General features: G+C 39.3%; 2 protein-coding genes across 4 annotated transcripts; one reads left to right on the forward strand and one right to left on the reverse strand.

Annotated features, from left to right (window-relative positions):
- LOC309687038 (uncharacterized protein) lies at window positions 1-3,992 on the reverse strand. The gene is made up of 10 exons (XM_082501704.1): window positions 3,657-3,992; window positions 2,350-2,679; window positions 2,076-2,174; window positions 1,902-1,973; window positions 1,253-1,351; window positions 947-1,132; window positions 802-849; window positions 644-706; window positions 504-533; window positions 1-412 (listed from the first exon to the last, which is right to left on the reverse strand). The coding sequence occupies exons 1-10, from the start codon at window positions 3,727-3,729 to the stop codon at window positions 354-356; spliced, it is 1,059 nt and encodes a 352-aa protein (XP_082357830.1). The 5' UTR covers window positions 3,730-3,992; the 3' UTR covers window positions 1-353.
- A 1,615-nt stretch (window positions 3,993-5,607) lies between these two features.
- Window positions 5,608-20,767, forward strand: LOC309688051 (uncharacterized protein). Of its 3 annotated transcripts, none has more exons than XM_082503482.1 (24): window positions 5,608-5,851; window positions 6,111-6,193; window positions 6,305-6,390; window positions 6,696-6,769; window positions 7,403-7,491; window positions 7,579-7,653; window positions 7,773-7,866; window positions 7,983-8,142; window positions 8,327-8,466; window positions 8,647-8,758; window positions 9,284-9,401; window positions 9,733-9,873; window positions 10,155-10,268; window positions 11,285-15,682; window positions 15,879-16,088; window positions 16,222-16,412; window positions 17,043-17,180; window positions 17,559-17,634; window positions 18,091-18,289; window positions 18,794-18,930; window positions 19,373-19,666; window positions 19,808-19,909; window positions 19,994-20,311; window positions 20,503-20,767. In XM_082503482.1, the coding sequence occupies exons 2-24, from the start codon at window positions 6,155-6,157 to the stop codon at window positions 20,524-20,526; spliced, it is 7,329 nt and encodes a 2,442-aa protein (XP_082359608.1). In that variant the 5' UTR covers window positions 5,608-5,851; window positions 6,111-6,154; the 3' UTR covers window positions 20,527-20,767. The 3 variants fall into 3 exon arrangements, with proteins under 3 accessions (XP_082359608.1, XP_082359606.1, XP_082359607.1); XM_082503480.1 differs by having other exon boundaries at window positions 5,609-5,851; window positions 17,559-17,658; XM_082503481.1 differs by having other exon boundaries at window positions 5,609-5,851; window positions 8,330-8,466; window positions 17,559-17,658.
- The last annotated feature ends 1,942 nt before the right edge of the window (window positions 20,768-22,709 follow it).

The following is a 22,709-nucleotide window of genomic DNA, read 5'->3' on the forward strand; positions in this document are numbered from 1 at the left end:
TAAAACAGTTTTTATTTTTTAGAAAGTCTTATTTCAATGTCATACACACAGGCTCAATACAACAATCTGTAAGTTTAAACAGCACACATCTCTACAGTCACACAACTCTGTACATAGTGGTAAACATATCAATAGAAGACATTTTTAGTATATTCATCATGCAATCAGTTTATATGTGAAGACACTGATGAACTTTATTCTAACAGCATTCAAGAGAATAGTGGAATGCAGCACACTTACAGTACAAACAAATACAAAAGACATGGATCACCTTAAAGGAGTAAAATAGAAAAGAATTCGTAGCCCTCATTCTCAAATGAGATTTAAACTCCTTCATTCGTGCCCTTCATTCTCTACAGCTGGCTGAGCTGTTCGGTGCTCATGTTGTAAATCGGGTTTTTGTATTCACAGTCTGAGAGGGAAAGAGTGGAAAATCGGGAGAGCAGTTCAGTGCACAGTATTATTCCATCTCTAACATGCCCACAGATGAAGTCAGCACTCACTGTCTTTGTTTTTCTTCTTCTCGCGGCCTGCTGGTAAAGAAACAGGTGAGGAAAGAACAGAAGTCAGTGTTTTGTGCTTATTCTCCAACAGTGACAAATAATTCTGATCATTTGGAGAAAACTCAGCGAACACTAACTACCTCTCTTTTGATTCTCCGCCTGCTTCGACTTGACGTGTTGCTTGCGGAGATCATGTTGGTTTACTGTGAAATAAAATGGATGAGTCAAAATCAGACAGAACTGAAATGATGATAGCATCATTATAAAAATAAAAGATGACTAGAATTGCTCATTCTACCGTAATAATGCTGACTGAAACTTGGTGGCCGTAATCTGCTGAAAAGCTCTAATGGGGTAAGAGAAGATGGTTACTTCACACTATTACAATTTAGAAGTCACCAACAATGCAAACTGCAGTAAGCATATTGACTTTTTCTAAGCACCTAAATGAAATCTATGTTTGGTTCTCTGACTTTCCACCCTTTCAAAGCGAAACTGATCCAAATTTGGATAAATTCCACCGCTGCTTTGACCAGACTGTTGAGGCTGGGTCCTGTCCAGATACTGCACAGCTCCGTGTGGATTACTTCTGGTGGGGTCAGCACTGGTTGGGAACTGGTCATCATTTTCTATTGTTTGAGAACATTATATACTGAACTTTTTTTTTTTTCATTTTTCAGTTGATATACAATGACTTCAAAATGTTTGTTTAATAGTGAGGAAGAGAAGAAAAAGATGAGTAAACTCACCATAAACAAGATCATGAGTGTAGGGTCTTACTGCCTGTGGTACATGTACATGCACACCTACTGGTATGTTGATTGTTGTCACGGGTGGGGCACTGGGACCTGCAGTGAAACATTAGCAGAGTAACTGAAAGAGCTCTTCTGTTTGGTTCTGCTAAACATGAAGACAGCTTCACAAACAAAAAAGGGATGAATTAAATATGCAATTAACTGTCAAAGAGTGAATAAATGGTTGAAATAGCACCTTTAAAGTACGTTGGTTAACAATTGACCTAACAGTTACTTAATGATATTGATTAAAAACATCAAATTATTTTGTAAAACTATAAATGAACAGCTGAAAGGTAGTACACAGTCTATGATTTGATAGATAAAGACATGTTTTGTAGTTTTACCTCTGTATAGTGTGTTATGTATATTGTTGATATTATAATGCAAATTCACATGAACATTAAACATAATGGATAGCCATGAAAGTGATACTTGTATATGTATTTTATGCATCTGTCATACAATTTTAAACAGTAAGAAAGTAGTTAAATGATTTTAAAGCAAACGTTATTCTCTGTGAATACAAATTTCAAATGTCTTCTAGTTTACATCGAACAAATGAACATTACTGGAGTGACACAGAGTTGAAATTGTTGCTTACCCGGAGCAGCTGCACTACTGGGAATGACCGTACTCTTCTCTACTTTGCTGTTGCTTTTGTTGTTACGGATATCTACATCAGAATCAAAAAGTGAGTTCAATATACAATGAGCCTCCTAAACAATCACTAAAACACTCAGCTTTGACTTTAAATTTCAGACAGAACAATTCTCACCTTTGCATTTTTTGTAAGTGTAGTAGCCACCAGTACCCAGCAGAAATAGAGCAGTCACACCAGCACAGATGTATATCACCAGCCATGGGATTTTTGTACCTGCATGAAGAGTTGCGGTTTAACAAGATCTATATCACAGGAAACAGAAACTTATTTATTTGTCCTTTTCGTGTGTGCTGGGTCTTGACATTTGTCATCCAAGGACAGAAGAAACAGTACAGGCCGCTGCTTAATATTGAATAAACTTAAAATCTACAAGTAAAAATCCACTTACCTATTTCATCCAGCACCACTAGAACACATTTTCCCTCCTCCTGTATACAGTGGTAAAATCCTATGTCAGCCTTTTCAAGATCATCAATTCTGATAGAGTAGTTCCCCTCTGAGCCCTGGTTTGGAAAGACTTTCACTCGGCCATTTCTGGGGTCCAGGAATGTAACGTGCCCTTTTGATGAGAGATTGAGCAATTGCCCTGAGCCACTGTAGTTCCACGTCACCCATTTGAACTTGCTTGTTTGAATGTTGCATGGTAGAAGCACAGATGAACCAAGTGGAACCTTCAGTCTGTGCTCTTCACCGATTTCTCCTAAATGTTCACAGGAGTCTTCATCATAAAGGGAAAAATGAAACAAAATAGAAAGTTTAGGTCACTCCCTTAAAGGATGTGGATTGTGACAAAGACTAATAATGTATAAGTGATAACCTTAATCATGCTTTTTAAAACCATTAACAATCTTATATGGCCCACCCACAAACAGGTAAAAAATGACCCTGTGTTACTATATCAAGGAGAAAAAGATATTTTATGCAAATGTTAAAATAAAGTTAAAAATCAAGCAGATATACTCTTTAAAATGCAGATAAACAACAGTTTAGTTAAGTTTAAGCCAAAGTTGAACATTTCCTTTGTGTTTTCTTCAGGTGTTATGAGTGATCTTAAGATCACTTCATCTTTAGAAAAGAGGTTGCTGGTAGACTTTAGATCGCTGAAAGTTTACCTTGTTTCGTTTTCAGAATAGTTTTAATAATATTTAATAATATTATTATTTTGTGAATTTGCTCTGCAAATACCTTTGCATGACATAGAGTTCACCTTTTCTGCAATAAACACAAGTTGCCATGTGTCACTGTCAGAAAAAAACACATTGTCCCACCTCCGCACTGAGGTCTGGTTGGAATCCCTCACTGGTCATTCAGACCAAGTTTATTATTTAATTTAACTCTGTAGATGTCTCTTTTTTAAAAAAATCCAATGTCATGTCCCAGTTTTGCAACTGGTTTTAACCAGCTTGCTCTAAGATAGTTTATAGAAGATTTTACCCTAACATGATAGTTAAGTGATAGTTTAACGGTCTAAATACATTAAGTGTACTTTTCATTGGCCAGATTCTGAGCTCTTCACTCAGTAGAGTCAAATATTTACAAAAAGAAAAGAAAAAGAAAAAAAAAGAGAGAATTGGAAGAAAACCTGACAGACTTATGTAGACATATATTTTCTAAACATTACATTAAAACTGGTTATTATTTTTTTACATTTTTAACATTATATTTTAAGATTTCTTAAAAAAACAAAAAACTTACCATTTGAAGAAACACAAGTGAAGCACAGGGCAAAAAGGAGAGTCCACCTGGCAACGTGCATCTTCATCACCATCTTGTACAGTGTGAGCAGCACCCTGACGATGATATATTAACCTGTTCAAGCATCACGGAACAAAACCACAAGACCACCAGTTTCACTTCTTTGAAGAAATTCTTTATATTAACTGCAGCCAGATTAACGCAATCATTATTTTAACTGAGCAGCAGTCATGAAAAAAACCCCAAATGAAACCAAATGACTAAAAAAAATATCTTTCAAACAGTGATAATGTACTTTTGACAGACAGCAGAAAGGACCTGATGCAAAAGTCTGCTTCAGACCACTTCCTGTGGAAATGATGTTGATGTTTCCGGAGTACGAGACACAAAGAAAGATAAATATATGAAGTGATCATTGTCATGTGCAATGTCACATGCAGGTTTTCTTTTAATCAACATAAGATCCGAGTGTTGTGTTTTAAGTGAATTGGTTAATCAAAATTTCAGTTACTCAGCAATAGACAAAGACTCTGAGATGGGCCATGCTGTACATCAGATTTAAATTTTCATATAAAAGTTCTAATATTAATCTATTATAGAGTATACTTTAATATAACTATCATGGTATAACATTGTGTAAGTTCACATTTTGTTGGTTGCTTTTGTAGAATTGTTTAAATGTACATTAATACTTGGTGTGGTTTGGTAAACTGTAAGTAAATAAAGGTCACTGCCTCTGTCACTCAAATCCACGCCTCTGCAGTGTTTTGTCATGGTTTAAGGTTTCACAAGGTTGGGAAAGTTTCCAAGTCAGTCAAGGTTCAGTGCCACCTCAATTCTAATTTTGCTGATTCTGTTTTGAGAATTCATGGGTTAGGATTATATTTAAATATGTCTAAGGTGTTTTTCTGTCACTGTGTGGTATGAAATATCAGTCTATATGAATTTAAAGAGCTGGCAAACAACAGATTCACAATTCCAAAATAAAGGGACTTCATCTATCAGGTCATAGGTTAACCAGCTGAAGCCATGTGTGTTTCCTTTAGCTGTCACTGGCAGCTGTCCTTAGTTTTTGACTGAAATAAGTCCCACAGGAGTCCGACCTTAACATAAAAACAGTCACTTTCATCACAGGAAAAGTTGGATTTCAGGCCCTTTTATCAAACATTTGAACTTCTTTGGTACCTCTGGACATCATACCAAAAGATATAAAAATATATAATAGCTAATAGATTAAAAAATAAAATAAAATGTCAAACGGTGTAGTTTAAAACCATAAGTAACTAAATAGTATAGTATATAGCTATAGTGCTGAGAAATGTGTTTTTTCACCTCCCACTGGCTGTTTACTGTAAAAGCTTGTGCCGAATCTCTCATTTAAAGAAAATGTCATGTGAACATTGTCATCATAGTTTAGCCTGCCACCTGCAGGCTCTCAGCTATTCTACAAGTCATAATTTGTCTACAAAATGGAGAATGTAATTAATTCAAGACATAAAAGTTGGGCCAGTACTCCAGTATCTAATTAAATTTCTGCCAGGTAGCATTTAAGTATTTCTGTAGTTCCACCCAGAACTAGCAAAGTGTACCCAATAAAGTGTCCACTGAGTGTATATATTTATTTTCTATTCCATCCATTGTAAGGATCTATGTTTCACTGGGTTTTCCACGTTTAAACAATAGTGACCCAAAACAAAAGTCATCAATTCGTTTTGACAGCTGCGCTTGTAGTCCTTCCTCGGAAGATTGTAGTTTCACCTTGGCAAACGTCATCAACATGAGACGCCGAACGAACGCCGCAGTTCTCTTACGCCCTTACAAATTCTCCTTCGCCGTTTTCCGTAACTCATATCACTTGACATGGAGGTCAAATAAAGTGTTTAAAAATGAGATAGGATGTAATTTATTTATTTAACTTTTCCGCAGTGCCTGTGTTGCCCGGACATGATCGAGCACAACTTCCGCTTTGTAAACCAATCAACTTTGCCTATTTTTCAGACGCGAGTATAAGTGTAAACGGATTGGCTGGTTCAATTTTCTTCGTCTCTTTTTGAATTTGGTGGTAGTTCACATGGGACTGTTTATTTTCTACCAGTAACTCTATGTTCTGTAGACAGGCAGGCGTATCTTCAGACACTAATAAGTTACACTATAGACTACTGCTGTACAAGTGGCAAGAATTGCTAACCTTTAAGGTGAGTCACGATTTTTACTACCGTTCGACTTAATAGACGTTACTGAACCCTTTGGCAGCTCTATTTCGGCGCAACAGTAGGTCGGCAGCTGGTGTTTTAAAACATTATGGTCAAAATAACTTTGCTGAAACATAGTGTAGATATTATTGTCAGGTACTTGTTAAGTAGTAGTAGTAGTTAAAAAAAATGTCGTGCAACAATGTTAATCGGTGCTAATTGGATAGCTTGCAAGTATTTAACATAGCTTTTTGTTTTATAGTTTCCTGAGTGCAAATCCCTTTTTTGAATAAAGGGTCAGCCAAGATGGAGATGAACTTGGCTGTAAAGTCTTTACTTTCCTGGGTAAGTTGAGTTATGTTAGTGGACATTACGGTGAAATGATTGCACTAATGTTTAAAGTTTTAATCACCCTTTTTTGTTTTGTTTTTTTCTCTCCAAACTATAATTTTATAGGTGAACAGTTTAAAACTCTGTGACTCAGAGCTGACCATCGATGACTTGCAGAACGGAGTGATCTTACTTAGACTTGTTTATATGCTGTAAGTATGCTGGCAATGCGGTGTAATGTTTAGCCTGTGTAAACAGGGAGTGTCAGCGACTGACAGGGTGTTAAACGTGTTGGTTGTTTGCTTTTTGGAAAATATAGAGCTCCTACTTCCTTGCACCTCTCATCCGAGAAGCTTCCGAGAAGCTTCTCGGATGAGAGGTGAAACGTCTTCAAGTAACTTAAGAAGTCCAGACGCTTTTCTTTGCAAGCTCCTTTGACTACGATGACCTGGATGACTGAGAACCTTCACAGACATTTATTTTATTATATTTTTCTTCTTTTTCTTTGTCATTTTAGGAAAAAGCAGCCCATCCCCTGTCTAAATGATGCAAATGAGGATCGGTTCAGAGTCATTGCAGAGTTTCTAGAAAGTGAGTTTCTTTCTGGAGAGACTTCTTAAAAGAGTGTCTTTTTGTACGAGTGTGATATTAATACAAGATATATGTAATAAAGGCTCCAGCTGGTGAATCACAGCACTTTAGCTTATTGAGGCTTATGTTGTTCCAAACCAATGACTGAAGTACATATGATCAAAGGGGATTTCATGGTCTGATTGGGCTTAAACGGCTTTGTATTTCAGAAAGTGTTAATGTAGGAACTTGGAGCTCATCCTTACTTTAAACACATTGTTTTCTCTCCCTTAAATAACAGATATTTTGCACCTTTGGACACACCCTGCATTCCTGGGTGGGATCCAGATTGTGTCCTGGTAGATGGACTGCTACTTATTTAACACTTTTCTACTGTTACAGGGCGTGTTTTAGCCTACAAGCCAAATTCACTCATTCATATAACACACATTAACTCTAGTGGATAAGTGTTAGTTTGGGGTTTAGTGTCTTGCACAAGGACGCTTCAGTATGTGAGCAACTGACCTTCATGTTTAAAGATCATTGGCTTTTCTTCCTGAGCCTCACTGTAAAACTTCCTCACTGGTACCATTTTTATTATAATGGGAGATAAATATATTACTGACCTGAGCATGTGTGTGTTTTGTTGTTTAGGGGACTGCAGATTTAATGCAAGCAAGAGCTCTTCTCTGCGTTGGGACCACATTAGAGATGGCATCAGCCTAACAGCTGAAATTTCAAAGGTAAAAAACTTCCTCTTTGTTTTTCATTTTTCTTTTCAAAGGCCCAAAGAAAACACTTATCATACTTTTTTATTGCAACATCACTAGGTGCTTTTGTTGCTTGTATACCATGATATGATGAATGACCACTGCACTCTGAACATGTTGGACTGCGATGTGGAGGTAAGCTGGGAGCTGCTGGTGTATTGTGGTCACACTTATACATCTCATCTCATTTCTCATGAGTTGCTTGGTGCTATTATTTTAATTCTGTGTGTATTTATTTATTCCCACTCTGCTAGCGGGAACTAGCACACCTAACTAGTTCCTTTGTGATGGAGAGTGAGGGTTGTGTTTATTTGAGCGAGGAACTTGACGCTCATCTGAGAGGAAAACGTAAGTCGCAAATATGTCACTTTTGTTTTTCCCCTCCGAGGTAGACTGTAATAAGAAGTTTTTATCAAAACAAACTAACTAATTGGCTTGACTCTATTGTGCAATATTTGTCTCAGATTTGACTTTCTCTCAAGAAATATTTGAGCAATCAGCAGCCACCTCTGGTACCAACATGTCAAGCATCTCTTCCTTCTTGGGTGATGAGTCTCCTTTCTTCCACCGAACCAGTAGAATTAAATTTGTGGACATAGAAACTGTGGCTTCTTCTTCAGTCAGGTACCAGATATGACTTAAATATTTTCAGGTTATGTTGCAATATTCATTTTTATTCAGTTTTATGGATTATGTTAATCCAATCTTCCTTGTATTACATTATCTTATAATATACATGATGAAAATCCACAGGTTGTCATCATTTCGTTGAAAATCTTTACCTTTCTGATCTGCTTAATTCACACAGCAGTTCTCCTCTGGAGGATGTAATGAACACACCGAAATTTCAGCTGAGGAAAATGCAGCGACAGATGATCAAGGAGCGAGACTACCGAGATAGTTTGGAGAGGGAGCTGGCCAGCAAGATTGCGCTCATTGAACAAAGAGGTACTATCTGTTGAATGTATGGTTTGCATTTTGTTAGACTTGAGAAATGGCAAAATTCTTGTTAAAGCACCACTCATATTTGTCTAAGATTGTCTGCATTTTCATTTAAGCTTTTTATACTTGTCATGTTTTCAGTAGACTTTGCTTCGTGCTTTGGTTTTCTTTCTCTCTCTTTCCCAGAGTCTCGCATTAACCAGTTGCAGTACCGCCTGGATAAACTAAAGGAAGAACAAGGTGATCAGGAGCATGTTACCAAAGAACAAATTAATGAGCTTGAGATCAAGAACGATGAGTAAGTACCCAAGAACAGTGATTTATGAACCTATAACTAGGGATGGGAATTGATGAGATTTTCACGATTCCGATTCCTTTTTCGATTCTGTTTAACAACTTGATTCTTTATCGATTCTTGTTTTTAAAAAAGAAGAACACACAGGTCGATTAGCTTATAACTTTGTTTTATATCTTCTCTTTGAACAAGATAGAAATTTAGGAGTAACATGGCCTTACAAACCCAACAGTGAGATCTTAAGAGATTCACAGCCTAGGCTTCCAGTTAATTGAAACAGTGGGAACTGGTTCTCAACAAGAACCGGGTTTCGATTCCCATCCCTACCTATAAAATCATCATTTTAATATCACAACCATAACATCTAATTTCTATCCACAAAAGTTACACAATATTTTGTCATCATGTTGCCTAGCAACCCCCTAACAACAGACTAAATTCTGTACAACAGACTAATAGTCTGTACTTCAAGACCTTTGTACAGAAGTGTTTTAAAGTAAATTTTTTATTTATTTATTTATTTTCCAGCTTACAACAGCGTCTTAATGAGATGCTGAAGCAAAATAAAGACCTCAAGACAAACACTTCACTCATGGAGCGCAAAGTGGATGAGCTTGCAGATGAAAACGGTGTGCTTTCTTCTCAGGTAATAACATGCAAAATATTCTGTTTTGTTTTTTTTTTTTTGTTTGTTTTTAAGTTGTTGTTTGTTTTGTTTTGTTTTCTTGAGGGTCTCTTAATTACACTAAAGATCTAATGAACGTGTCTGCTGTTACGGCTTCCAAACCTTTTGAGGCAAATCTGTGATAGTGAATTCTCACTTATGACAGGATTCAGTAAAGGTCATGTGCATTTCATGTTTCTGGAGAGTGTTTCACTAGTAGAAACCTTTTAAAGTATTGAGGAGTTTTTTGTGTCAGTTTTGAGATCAAAACATGGATTTGAAAAACCTTTTTAATTTTTAAAAATTTTCTCAGGTGAGAGCTGTGTGCTCACAGCTTGCCGCCTTTGAGACAGAAGTTGGTAGACTGACGGAAAGTCAAGCGTCCGCTCAGGAGGAGTGGAGAAACAAAAGAAACAATCTACAGTCTGAGCTCAACCAAGCAACTGCTCAAAAGGTATAGATTCACAAGAGATATTGTTTAACATGCATTCCTGTGTCATTCAGAGAAATCTGAATGCAAAAAGGACAATGAATAGGAAACATCATGTCTGTTGAAGACTCAGAAGAAAAGCACATTTAAATGCTCATGTCTGCCTATTTTATTATAAATAAAGAAGAGTAGTTATATTAGTTTTGTGTTGACTGTAAGTAATCTTATTTCTCCATTGCTCTCATTAAATGTTGGGTTTTATACAAATTAATTTACTGTAAGCTGCTCCCTTTCTCATTTCTCAGGAACTCCTTACAGAACAAATTCAAATCCTTCAAGGAAAGATTTCCTGTTTGGAGGATGAAATAAGCAAGGCCAGTAAGGATGAAGTTGGGGAAAATATGGGACCCATAGTAGAGGTAATTATATGTAAAAGCTAACAATTTTAAAAGCAAACTTAATTGAAAATATAAAAAATTTATAAAATATTATGGTAAGCGATAAACATCTTGAATTGTTTATTTTCAGTTAGGGCTGCTCGATTATGGCAAAAATGATAATCACGATTATTTTCACTGAAATTGAGATCTCGATTATTTGACGATATTTATTTAACAATAACAATGTGTTGAATAATGACTTTAAAGATTGTCAAAAAATAATATAAAATAGTGTGAAAATACTGATAACAGTGCAAATGTTTGCGATATAAAAAATAAATGAAAAATGTAAACATCTATGTTTAGTGAACTTTGCAGTGTTGCTCTGTGGTGCAGCTACGACACTGTAGCAAAGTTTACACACTGTGTCTACTTGATCCACGTCTGACTCCGCCAATCCATAATGTTTCCACACCACTGAAGTTTTTTACCTCTCTTTTCAACCAACGGCAGTCACTCTCCTCTCCAAATAACTTCTGAGCTTTCCGAGCATCCCTCGGGTCCTCTTAATCAGCGGTCCCCGAACCGGTACCGGTCCGAGTCGTTTGGTACCGGGCCGCGAGAGTTGAGGCTCAGGTGTGAAATGTATAGTTTTCAGGGTTTTTATCGTTTTTCAGCATTATTTTGTTATCATTTTTATCATTTACTCGGTTTTCCTTGGTCTTTTCACGTGTGGTATGAATAAATTTTCTTTTTTTCGGTACTGGTACTAGTTTTATTTTGTTGTATTTATACGCGACACCTTAAAGGCCGGTCCATGAAAATATTGTCGGGCATAAACCGGTCCGTGGCGCAAAAAAGGTTGTGGACCGCTGCTCTGACACGTGTTCGAAATGCAGAGAGGTGTGCTCAGTCATTTTTAATGATCGTTGAAAGCCCAGATCGTAATCGTGATTAAAATTCGATTAATTGAGCAGCCCTATTTTCAGTTTAAGTTTGGAAATTTTATTTTCTACTTCATTGATTATAATTGTTGGTTCTTCTTAAATTGCCAGAGAGAAATGTTGGAGACTGAAATCAGGGGTTTGAAGAATGAGCTAGAGACTACACATTTCTCCCTGAAAAAGGCTGAGCTGGAGATTCATGCTAAAACTCAGCAACTGGAGGAATGCCACCAAGAAATTAAGGAGATACATGAGCAGAGGGGAGTTCTTCAAGAAGAGATCAGAGTCCTTAAGCTTCAGCTTGAGCAGGTTGAGGAGCAAAAAAATGAGCAGACAGACAGGCTACAACAGCATATTGCTGCTTGTGAACAAGAAATTAAAAAACTACAGGAAATTAAGCAAGCAAAGGAAGATCTTCTTCATCAGACTGAAGAAAAGGTGAACGATCTTGAGACAAAGTTAGCTGCTGCTACTTCTCTGTTGGCTGTTAAAGAGCAACAAATTAACAGTCTCAAAGATGAAGTTGACATTCTTACACATGAAACTAACAAAAACAAAGATGAAATTCAAGCCAAAGAAGAAGAGCTTGCCAAGTTACTTCTTGAGAAGTCTAATGTGCAAGAAACTCTCAGTGACAAAATCCAGATCTTAACAGCTCAAGTGGAAGACCTTAGTTCATCTCTCAAACAGGCGGAGCAGGAAATTCACATGAAGCAAGACTTGCTAGATAAAACCACACAAGAGAATGTCCAACAAATAGAGCTACTTCAACAACAAAGTGCTGAACATATGGAAGCACTCGAGAAGCAGAAGACAGCATCTCGAGAAGAAATCAAGAGGCTAAATGCAGATATTCATGCTAAGGAAGAACAGATGGCTCGGCTAGAGACTGAGGCCTCTACATGCTCTGAATTGTTGCAGCAAGAGCTTGATGATCTGAACAACCAAATAAAGAGCATGACCCATTCTCTTGAGATGGCCAAGGAGCACGCTCAAGCCAAAGAAGCTGTAATGGCCAAACAGCAAGAGGAAAGCACTTTGCAGATTGAAGAGCTTAGGAAGCAAATTTCAGTTCTTGAAGCAGAAGTGAATCGACTGAAGCAGGAAATCCAGACTAAAGAGGCTGAGGTAGATGAGATGAAGACCAACAACTACATGGAGTCAGAGGCTCTACAGAATGAGATCCAAAGTCTTCAGGGTCAAGTGCAGTGTTTGAATGAATCACTGAAGACTGCAACAGAGCAGGCTCAGGTTAAAGAAAACCTGCTGAAACAGAAGGAATTTGAGTTTTCTCAGGAAAAGGACTCGCTACAAAACATGATGATGACCTCAGAAGAAGAGGTAAAGCGGCTGAGAGAGCAGGTCGAGGCCAAAGAAGAACAACTGGTCACACTTAGAAAAGAGGGCTCAATCTACTCTGACATGCTAGAACAAGAGATCGAAACTCTGAAAAACCAAGTATGTGACACGAGAGAGTCTCTCACAAAGGCAGAGGAGAAGTTTCAAGAGCAGCTAGTTGTGCTTGAAAAACAGGAGCAGGAGAGCGTCGTCCAGAAAGAGCTGTTGCAGCGACAACTGTTTGCCTCTGAGGAAGAGATGAAGCGAATGAAAAATGAGGTCCAGGCAAAAGAGGAACAGATGGCTCTGCTAGAGACTGAGGCCTCTACACGCTCTGAATTGTTGCAGCAAGAGCTTGATGATCTGAACAACCAAATAAAGAGCATGACCCATTCTCTTGAGATGGCCAAGGAGCACGCTCAAGCCAGAGAAGCTGTAATGGCCAAACAGCAAGAGGAAAGCACTTTGCAGAGTGAAGAGCTTGGGAAACACATTTCAGTTCTTGAGGCAGAAGTAAATAGAATGAAGCAGGAAATCCAGACTAAAGAGGCTGAGGTAGATGAGATGAAGACCAACAACTACATGGAGTCAGAGGCTCTACAGAATGAGATCCAAAGTCTTCAGGGTCAAGTGCAGTGTTTGAATGAATCACTGAAGACTGCAACAGAGCAGGCTCAGGTTAAAGAAAACCTGCTGAAACAGAAGGAATTTGAGTTTTCTCAGGAAAAGGACTCTCTACAAAATATGGTGATGACCTCAGAAGAAGAGGTAAAGCGGCTGAGGGAGCAGGTTGAGGCCAAAGAAGAACAACTGGTCACACTTAGAAAAGAGGGCTCAATCCACTCTGACATGCTAGAACAAGAGATCGAAACTCTAAAATCCAACGTGAATACTATGAGAGAGTCTCTCACAAAGGCAGAGGACGAGTTTCAAAAGCAGCTAGTTGCACTTGAAAAACAGGAGCAGGAGAGCGTCGTCCAGAAAGAGCTGTTGCAGCGACAACTGTTTGCCTCTGAGGAAGAGATGAAGCAAATGAAAAATGAGGTCCAGGCAAAAGAGGAACAGATGGCTCTGCTAGAGACTGAGGCCTCTACACGCTCTGAATTGTTACAGCAAGAGCTTGATGATCTGAACAACCAAATAAAGAGCATGACCCATTCTCTTGAGATGGCCAAGGAGCACGCTCAAGCCAGAGAAGCTGTAATGGCCAAACAGCAAGAGGAAAGCACTTTGCAGAGTGAAGAGCTTGGGAAACACATTTCAGTTCTTGAGGCAGAAGTAAATAGAATGAAGCAGGAAATCCAGACTAAAGAGGCTGAGGTAGATGAGATGAAGACCAACAACTACATGGAGTCAGAGGCTCTACAGAATGAGATCCAAAGTCTTCAGGGTCAAGTGCAGTGTTTGAATGAATCACTGAAGACTGCAACAGAGCAGGCTCAGGTTAAAGAAAACCTGCTGAAACAGAAGGAATTTGAGTTTTCTCAGGAAAAGGACTCTCTACAAAATATGGTGATGACCTCAGAAGAAGCGGTAAAGCGGCTGAGAGAGCAGGTCGAGGCCAAAGAAGAACAACTGGTCACACTTAGAAAAGAGGGCTCAATCCACTCTGACATGCTAGAACAAGAGATCGAAACTCTGAAAAACCAAGTATGTGACACGAGAGAGTCTCTCACAAAGGCAGAGGAGAAGTTTCAAGAGCAGCTAGTTGTGCTTGAAAAACAGGAGCAGGAGAGCGTCGTCCAGAAAGAGCTGTTGCAGCGACAACTGTTTGCCTCTGAGGAAGAGATGAAGCGAATGAAAAATGAGGTCCAGGCAAAAGAGGAACAGATGGCTCTGCTAGAGACTGAGGCCTCTACACGCTCTGAATTGTTACAGCAAGAGCTTGATGATCTGAACAACCAAATAAAGAGCATGACCCATTCTCTTGAGATGGCCAAGGAGCACGCTCAAGCCAGAGAAGCTGTAATGGCCAAACAGCAAGAGGAAAGCACTTTGCAGATTGAAGAGCTTAGGAAGCAAATTTCAGTTCTTGAAGCAGAAGTGAATCGACTGAAGCAGGAAATCCAGACTAAAGAGGCTGAGGTAGATGAGATGAAGACCAACAACTACATGGAGTCAGAGGCTCTACAGAATGAGATCCAAAGTCTTCAGGGTCAAGTGCAGTGTTTGAATGAATCACTGAAGACTGCAACAGAGCAGGCTCAGGTTAAAGAAAACCTGCTGAAACAGAAGGAATTTGAGTTTTCTCAGGAAAAGGACTCTCTACAAAACATGATGATGACCTCAGAAGAAGAGGTAAAGCGGCTGAGAGAGCAGGTCGAGGCCAAAGAAGAACAACTGGTCACACTTAGAAAAGAGGGCTCAATCCACTCTGACATGCTAGAACAAGAGATCGAAACTCTGAAAAACCAAGTATGTGACATGAGAGAGTCTCTCACAAAGGCAGAGGAGAAGGTTAAAGTCCTTCAGGCAGAGTTGTCAGTTGTCAAGACACTTGGAGCTGATAAAGACCAAAGTATAAACACACTCAGAGAGGAGGTCACTGCTCAAGCTAACGTGATACAAAAAACAAAAGCTGAAGCTGAAGCTAGTGAGAAACTTGTGGCTGAGATACAACAGGAGAGCTCCAAACAGACCTATGTTCTCCAAAATGAGATCCAGGATTTGAAGGAGGAGGTGGAAAGGCTTCTGGCCAAAGAGCAGAAATTAGTTGAAACTCAGCAAGAGTCTGCTCAGCAAATAAACCTCCTTCAGCAACAGCTTGCATCCGCAGCTGCAGAGTTGACACAACATGAAGCAACACAAGTTACTAACATCAGGTTGAAAGAGACTGTGCAGGAGATGCAGGTTACCACACTCAAAGAGAAGGATACTCTTGTCCAAGAAAAACAGGTGCTTTTGGTTAGAATACTCCAGGCAGAAAAAGATCACGAAGCCATAGTTTTTGAGAAGGAAAGACTTCTCCAAGCCAACCTGGCCCTAAAGAGGGAGAATGTAGCCTCACGGAAGCTTGAGTCTGTACTGCAGCAAGAGCTGGAAATACTGAAAATGGAGAATGAGAAATTGCTGAAAGAGCAAGAGAAAGCAGAAGAAATTGAGCTAATCAAGAGAGATCTGCAGGAACAGCTTGCCACTAAATCAGAGGCTGCTGAACACTACAAGGCTCAGGTTGGTGTGACCAGAAACTGTTACAAAATATATTTTACTGCTTGTGACTGAACATCTGTTTGGATTTGTTTGAGAATGTAATCATTTTTATTTCTGCTTATCTCTTAATATAATTGTTTTGTTCATGAGAATTTTTTTGTGTGTGAGATAAATGATCTGGACTAGAAAATTAAGATACGTGTTTTGAATACCACAGATGGAGAAGGCTGCAAATCATTACAACAGCAAGAAGCAGCTTCTCCAGAAAAGCCAAGACGAAGTGGATGCTCTCAAGCTTTCTCTTGAAGCTAAAGAGCGTGAAATGCACACTATGATAATGGAAAAGAAAGTACTTCAGCTTGATTTGGACAAGGCTCAAGCCAATGAGAAGACACTTTCACACAGGGTGGCCAGCTTGGAGGCACAGGTTAGTATTGCAGTTTAAAGCATGACGATTGAACACAATAAGCAGAAACATAGAAGAAATTAAAACCACACCTGAATTTTATTTTATTTTTTTAGCATTTTAACCTGTTCTGTCACAATTTCTTTACTTTCAGCTTGCCCGTGCTGACCAGAATTTAAGAGTACAGAATAAGATTCATGCCAATGGAGGCAGTGCAACAAGCTCGTGTTTCTTTGAGGTGCCTTACTCAAACTCGGGGGTTTGCACTAGAGCACAGGTGAAGAGAGCTATGAGCTCAGATAGCCTGGACCAGAGCAGTATGGAAGACTCTCTAAACTCCACAAGGTAAGTGTTGGGTTAAGGTTTCTCAGAATCTTTTTATAGGACTTGTTCACCAAACAGACGGGAAAATAAATTAAACGCACAGAACAAAGTTAAAAGATTGGTGTTCTAAAGAAGAGGAGATGCAAAATCTTTTAAAAGCTGTGACTTGAGTAACAGATAACTGAAGCCCACCTTGTACAGGATGGCTCCAGCTGAAGTCAGTGTGTTCTTGGACTAAAATGCATTACATGACTCACACGATGATGCAGTAATGCATTACAAATGGAAAACAATCCAAATGGGATGACAAATTGATATTCATGTTTCAGGGGCTGTGGCCCATAAATTCTGACATGCCTCCACTCTGTGTTCCTACACACATCCTCAAACTTCATTTCAATCCCAACGACACACCTGTGATGTTTCATGACTACTGTAGTACTGACAAAACACAATATGTCCCACTAGACACACAAACACCTGCCAGAATTCTGAATATCACCTTTGTGGTAGTTCTCCCAAAAACAACTATACATGCAGACACTCACTGTGTGGAAGGTGAAAGTGTTATATTGGATTTGGAAAGATTTAGTGGGGGTAGTGATTAATGCACACTGTTTTCTTTCTTTTTTTTAAAACAAACTTTTTCAGAAAACTCTCAGCGCCCGATGAATGCAGCACACCACTTGTTCGCAGTTCAGAACGCTTGGCAGCCAAACGCCGGGGTCTAAAGGCCGAGTCACTGGAAACTTTGTACTTTACTCCTATAAACACCAGACAAGTCAAGAGGTGCTTTTGTGGTCATACTCCTTACGCATTTTTAGCTCTAGATTGGTTGTGATCTTACCAAGACGTGTTTTATTATCAAGACAAAATTTAAGAATTAGCAGTGATTATATCTTGTCCCCTAATATTGTGCGATTACGAAACACTTTGCAACTCTTTACTCCTTTAAGGAGTGAGTACTTTATTTCCTGGTTACTGTAGTAAAATAATTTATTATTCAGACCCTTTAACATTTGTTCTTAAATGTAATTTTAATGTATAAAACTGAATAGGACACAATTGTACAGATAATTGTGTCTAAATTGTATTTCATGTATTAGAAACAATACTGATTTAATTGCTTTCAAAATCTTTCATTTTCAAATTCCTTTTCTTTCTCAGGACCGGTGCAGAGGAAATTATGGATTCAACCCCAAAAAATCCAACTTCGTCAGTCAAACGCCGCAGAACCACACAGGTTATAAACATCACTATGACCAAGGTGGAGGAAACTCACACACGCTTACTGCATGTTCACAATAATACACACTGATAAAATTGGTTCATTTTTAATATTCTCTGTATTTTTTTTTAAATTACAGGTGTTTCAACTTCACTATTTATGTAATTTAGTCACTATGCTGATGAAGGTTTACTAGTATTATTGTTATTGTTTCATTTAACCAGTTTCTAAAATTTCTCTGATGATGCCTTTCTCTAACAAGGAATCACTGTCTCAAGTTTTAACTATCATACTAAAAGATTAGTTGACTAATAGATCTTTGTGTACATCACTTGCTTGTTGGCAGCACATAATAATTCACCGCAGCACCTTAACAATACATTTAAGTGGTCCAACGTTTCCCCTTCTAAATATCCCAAAACTTCCATCCGAGTATTACTGTAGTTGTGACTGTTGATTTCTGATCTGTAGAAGACCCCGGGCTGCGGTGAAGCTGATGAGACCTTCTACAGCCTGGCTTCAGCTCGCTCCCAGCCAAACCTCGCTAATGCAAACTCTGCCCGGCCCGTGTCTATGGAGCTGTTTGACACTCCCGCCAGAAGGACCAGCTCTGCCAGCGACCAACTCATTGGGCTTCCAGGGTACAGACGGAGCACCATCCATGTACAGCGTGAGTAAAAGGATCAGTTTTCCCTCCTGAAAGGAAAGAGTTGCAGAATCGTGATGGAACTTCATTTAAGTTTTAAATCGTAATTCTAATAAGCCTTCAGAGAGAAACAGCATTATTTATAATGCAGTTATAACATTATTAAATTACTGTATAGTTGGAGCAACTCAGGCTGCTTGATTATGGAAGAAATATAATTGTAAAGATTATTTAATTAAAATTATTTCAACTAACCACCTCCCTTTACTAGTTATAATTCACTTTTTATATAACTAAATTTATATAAGTATGTAACTTGTATTTGTGAGTGATTTCAAGCTAAATTTCTGTTACTGATGTGGCCCACCTGCAGTACCTTTGTGGCCCATAAGGGGACGCTGGCCCACACTTTGGGAATCACTGTTTTTGATGGAAGCTGAAATTGGAGCTGCACGTTCATAGTAACAACTGTAAAACCTGAGATTTGTGTGTATGTGTAACTGTTTTGCGTCATCTGTTTCTTTTCAGCCACCAGTACCTTCTGCGTTGGAGCAGAAAACGAGCCTGATGGTGGACCTGAAGACTGGCTGAGGATTGCGGAGCTCCAGTCCAGGAACAAGGCCTGTCTGCCTCACCTAAAAAGCAGCTACCCTGTTGAGTCTGAGGTGATAAGAAAAGAACTTGGATGCCAAATTTCTCAAATAGTGTGTTGGGTGGCTGTAGCTCAGGTGGCAGAGCAGGTCAGCTACTAATCAGAGGGTCGGTGGTTCGATCCCAGGCTGCCTCCTGGCTGCATGGCTGCATCCAAATATCCTTGGGCAAGATACTAACTCCATGTTTGCCTACTGGTGGTGGTCAGAGGGCCCGGTGGCGCCAGTGTCTGGCAGCCTCGCCTCTGTCAGTGCGTCCCAGGGCAGCTGTGGCTACAACGTAGCTTGCCATCGCCAGTGTGTGAATGTGTGTGTGTGGGTGAATGACTGAATGTAGTGTAAAGCGCTTTGGGGTCCTTAGGGACTGAGTAAAGCACTATACAAATGCAGGCCATTTACCATTTGTTCCTAATTAAACGTCTGTATACTGAATGCACTAAAATCTTTCTTCTTCTAGACTGGAAGGAGCGGTCCATTGGTTTTTACAGACGAAGAGCTGCGTACAGGTGACCCGTCAGACACAATCCGCCGAGCATCCATGGTTCCAAGCCAGCTGCGGGATTCCCTCATCTCACATCGACAGTCACTCATGTTGGGGCAGGTGGGTGCTGCTGCCGGCACTCGCTCCGACCGTCTGTCCTTGATGCCAGGCCAGCTACCCTCAAGGACCGCCAGCTCCTATCAGCTGAGGAGCCCAAAAGGCACAAAGCAGCCTTCATCCACATTGTCCCTACACCAAACTTCACCTGAGGTTGGTTGAACCATGAACAGGAAACTGTGGTATACTATTACTGGTGGATAGTATATTGTATAGTTATTGAATAGTCATCCAAAATAAGTAGAAAAATGTTTAAAATGTAACTTTATGTTTGCTTTTTATCTCAACCTGAAGAAAAAGATGAAAGCCAGCTGCTTCCCTCGTCCACTCACCCCGAAAAACAGGAGCGTGAGCAGTGGTCCTTCGAGCTCTACTCTTCGTGCTGCCCTCAGCCCAGTGAGTGTAATTTTAGCTCACACAAAATTGTGACAAAACTTTGTTTTTGAGCGCTTTGCTAAGTTTCACTTGCATTACTCTCAGGCTGAGCGGAGGCAGTCAATGATGTTTACCATCGAAAACACCCCTAAAAGCAATAACTACCTGAAGAAACATCTGAACAAGCTGCGCAGCTCTGCACGTAAATCCCCAGGCGACAGCTTGAAGAAGTCGCCTGCTCAGACGAGCGCACGCAAGCACCAGGAAAAAATGCCATCGGGGAGTTCACGTGGTGGTGTGAGACAAGCTGGGAGAACTGGAAACTTTAAATCACCTCAAGTGGTAACGAAAGGATCGAGGAAATCTCCCCAAGCTGCCAGCAGATCTGCAAAGTCTCCTGGATTGACAGCCAGCGCTCGCAAGGTAAACATCTGACACTTCAGTGGTTTATGAAAGGACAACAGCACAGGGTGTGGTTTTTATTTCTGACATGTGCAACAACATTTTATTGTATTCAGATGTTATTAAATCTTGTTTTGTAGCAGTGTTGCTGAAATGCATTTTCCTGAGTTTTGGTTTAATCTTTGTCTTTTTCTTTTCTTTCAAACTTACAGATGATGCGAAGGATGAAAGTCTGATGACTGGTCAAGCCCCCCACATCCGTTCACCCACAAATAGTTCATCGGGACTTTGTTTTTAACAGTTCATCATTCTTTTTCCATGTTTGTTTTGCTTCTTAATCTTTGTATTATATGTACATGTTTCTCAGTTAATCGATTTTAAATGGTATTTCAGGAAATGGATTTTTTTTTTTCTTTTTTTTTTTTACCTGCAATTGTATTTTGATTTTTTGTAAATAAATTTCTGAATGATTTGGGAGTTCAGGCTCTTCATTTCACTGGTGGTGCCATAAATGGCCAGAACAGAAGCCTAAATTGTTTTGTTTTTTTACTGATTATGGGATTTTACTGAGCCATGTAATGAAAGTAACTTTTCTTTCTACAGATCATATTTTACATGTGAGGGCCGTGATGCCGACAACAGGTTTAGTTTGTTAACCCCAAACACAGGAAGCGTTTCTGTTCCAGAAACAGAGCTAACTTTAACAGTTACTCCGGCAAATAAATCAAATATCACATTTAAATTTAAATGTGGGTTTAAAATCAAAACTATGCTCTCTGTTGACTGTTTGCCTAACTGCAACACAAGTGTACAAACTCAGTAAAAACCAAGCAGAGTATTACTAAAGGAGGGAAGCATTTGTACATAAAAAAAGAAACGTTAAGTGCAGATCCATATGTCTCAACTGATGTTTTAACAAAACCTTTTGAAGGAAATTTCCATCCCGGGTTTCCTCCGTGGCGTGAGCGATAAGCAGTTTTGTCCTTTCCTTATAAGACTCCTAATTATTCAAAGTAACACTCAAGTATGCCGTTCAGCGGGTTAGTTACAGCGCCGGGAGCAGTTAGGAGAACAAAGTGACACAGACTGTTCAGATTGCTCTCCCACAATCAACTCAAAGGTTTATTAAGTACACAACAGCTTATATAGAGGAAAAAGGTTCGTGTGTCAGCAGGTTCTCAGTTCAAACCGGTACAGACCAAATAAGGAAACGTCTTCCTGCCTTGTGAGCAAAGAAGTATCCTTTGTGTAGTTTATCTCTTCAGTTACAATTTATGATCATCCCAGCAAAATACACTCCTAGACATAGAATACAGAGTTCTTTCATTAGTGAATTCTGAAACAAACCACCTGGCTTTTTAACAAGCTCTTTTCTAAAAGATAAGGAAGGGAGGATGGGAGTAAGGAAGTGGTCTCGTCTCTGTGGTATTTTCGACCTTGGGGTACCATCCTGTGATTCTTACACATCAATTCTTGGGTCAGAGAGAAAGAGAAAAACAACTAGTAAATGGGCCTTATTGAGTAACAGTTTTCCTGTATAATATCACAATAAAACAATATCCTGTAAATGCTACCATGGTATCAAAATATCACAACACCTTTTTAGTACAAATAGCACACAGATTACTGCTGCTGGATCCTAAGAGTCACAGCAACAACAGACTGTAATGTCTGCTGAGGTCTCAGCCACTAGAACTAAACAGCCCTGACTCATGTCTGCACTTTAAGACAAAAAAATGAATCACAAATCAAACAATTTGGCCCAAGTTCAGACCAAGAAGACACCTTTTGGTACACGACTGTTCATGTTGCACAGCAGCGATCAGAGCTCTGTTGTTGTAAAGGAACCACTTGTGATATTGTAAAAGGCACCGTATGTATATGATGTACTGACTTTATTAAACAGATCAGAGGACAAATCATGGCTTGGCAAACAGTTTTTCATCAAAGATGCTGTGGACAGCACCCTGCAGCACGTCTGTCCTCTGACTTATACTTGCTCTGACTCTGGAGGAGCTGATCAGCACTAACTCATCAGGAAGCTGTATGGATATCCATGGTACTTGGCTCTGAAGATCGACAGCAACCAACTGAAGAACAGCATAACTAGACCGATACCTGCAACACACATAACTCTTTTTTTTTTCTGGAGACATAAATGGTGTTTATTGTGTTTTGTTTTTATAAGGGACAGACATGACTGGGGGATAGGACAGGGAGAAAGAATGAAAGAAAGAGAGGGAGAGAGAAAACCAAAGGGGAGAAGAGACGGTGAGAAGGGGGAGAAGAAAGAAAAAAACAAACAAACAAAAAAACAAAACACCTGGGTCACCTGTATGGAGAAAAAAAACAGAAGAGAAAGCAAACAACAAAGAGCAACATAATAAAAAAAAACCCAGCACCATCACAATAAACTAGC

This window comes from Aulonocara stuartgranti (genome assembly GCF_965226115.1).
Source record: "Aulonocara stuartgranti genome assembly, chromosome: 14".
NCBI lineage: Eukaryota > Metazoa > Chordata > Actinopteri > Cichliformes > Cichlidae > Aulonocara > Aulonocara stuartgranti.

What these genes read in the sequence shown, in the direction of transcription:
- LOC309687038 (XM_082501704.1), bottom strand. Translation starts at nt 3,729, where the DNA reads ATGGTGATGAAGATGCACGTTGCCAGGTGGACTCTCCTTTTTGCCCTG. An exon ending in CACTCATGATCTTGTTTATG is followed by an intron (nt 1,133 to 1,252) that starts GTGAGTTTACTC and finishes CTCAAACAATAG; the next exon opens with AAAATGATGACCAGTTCCCA. An exon ending in CAAACATAGATTTCATTTAG is followed by an intron (nt 850 to 946) that starts GTGCTTAGAAAA and finishes TTACCCCATTAG; the next exon opens with AGCTTTTCAGCAGATTACGG.
- LOC309688051 (XM_082503480.1), top strand. Translation starts at nt 6,155, where the DNA reads ATGGAGATGAACTTGGCTGTAAAGTCTTTACTTTCCTGG. An exon ending in GAGCACCATCCATGTACAGC is followed by an intron (nt 18,290 to 18,793) that starts GTGAGTAAAAGG and finishes GTTTCTTTTCAG; the next exon opens with CCACCAGTACCTTCTGCGTT. An exon ending in GCTACCCTGTTGAGTCTGAG is followed by an intron (nt 18,931 to 19,372) that starts GTGATAAGAAAA and finishes TTCTTCTTCTAG; the next exon opens with ACTGGAAGGAGCGGTCCATT.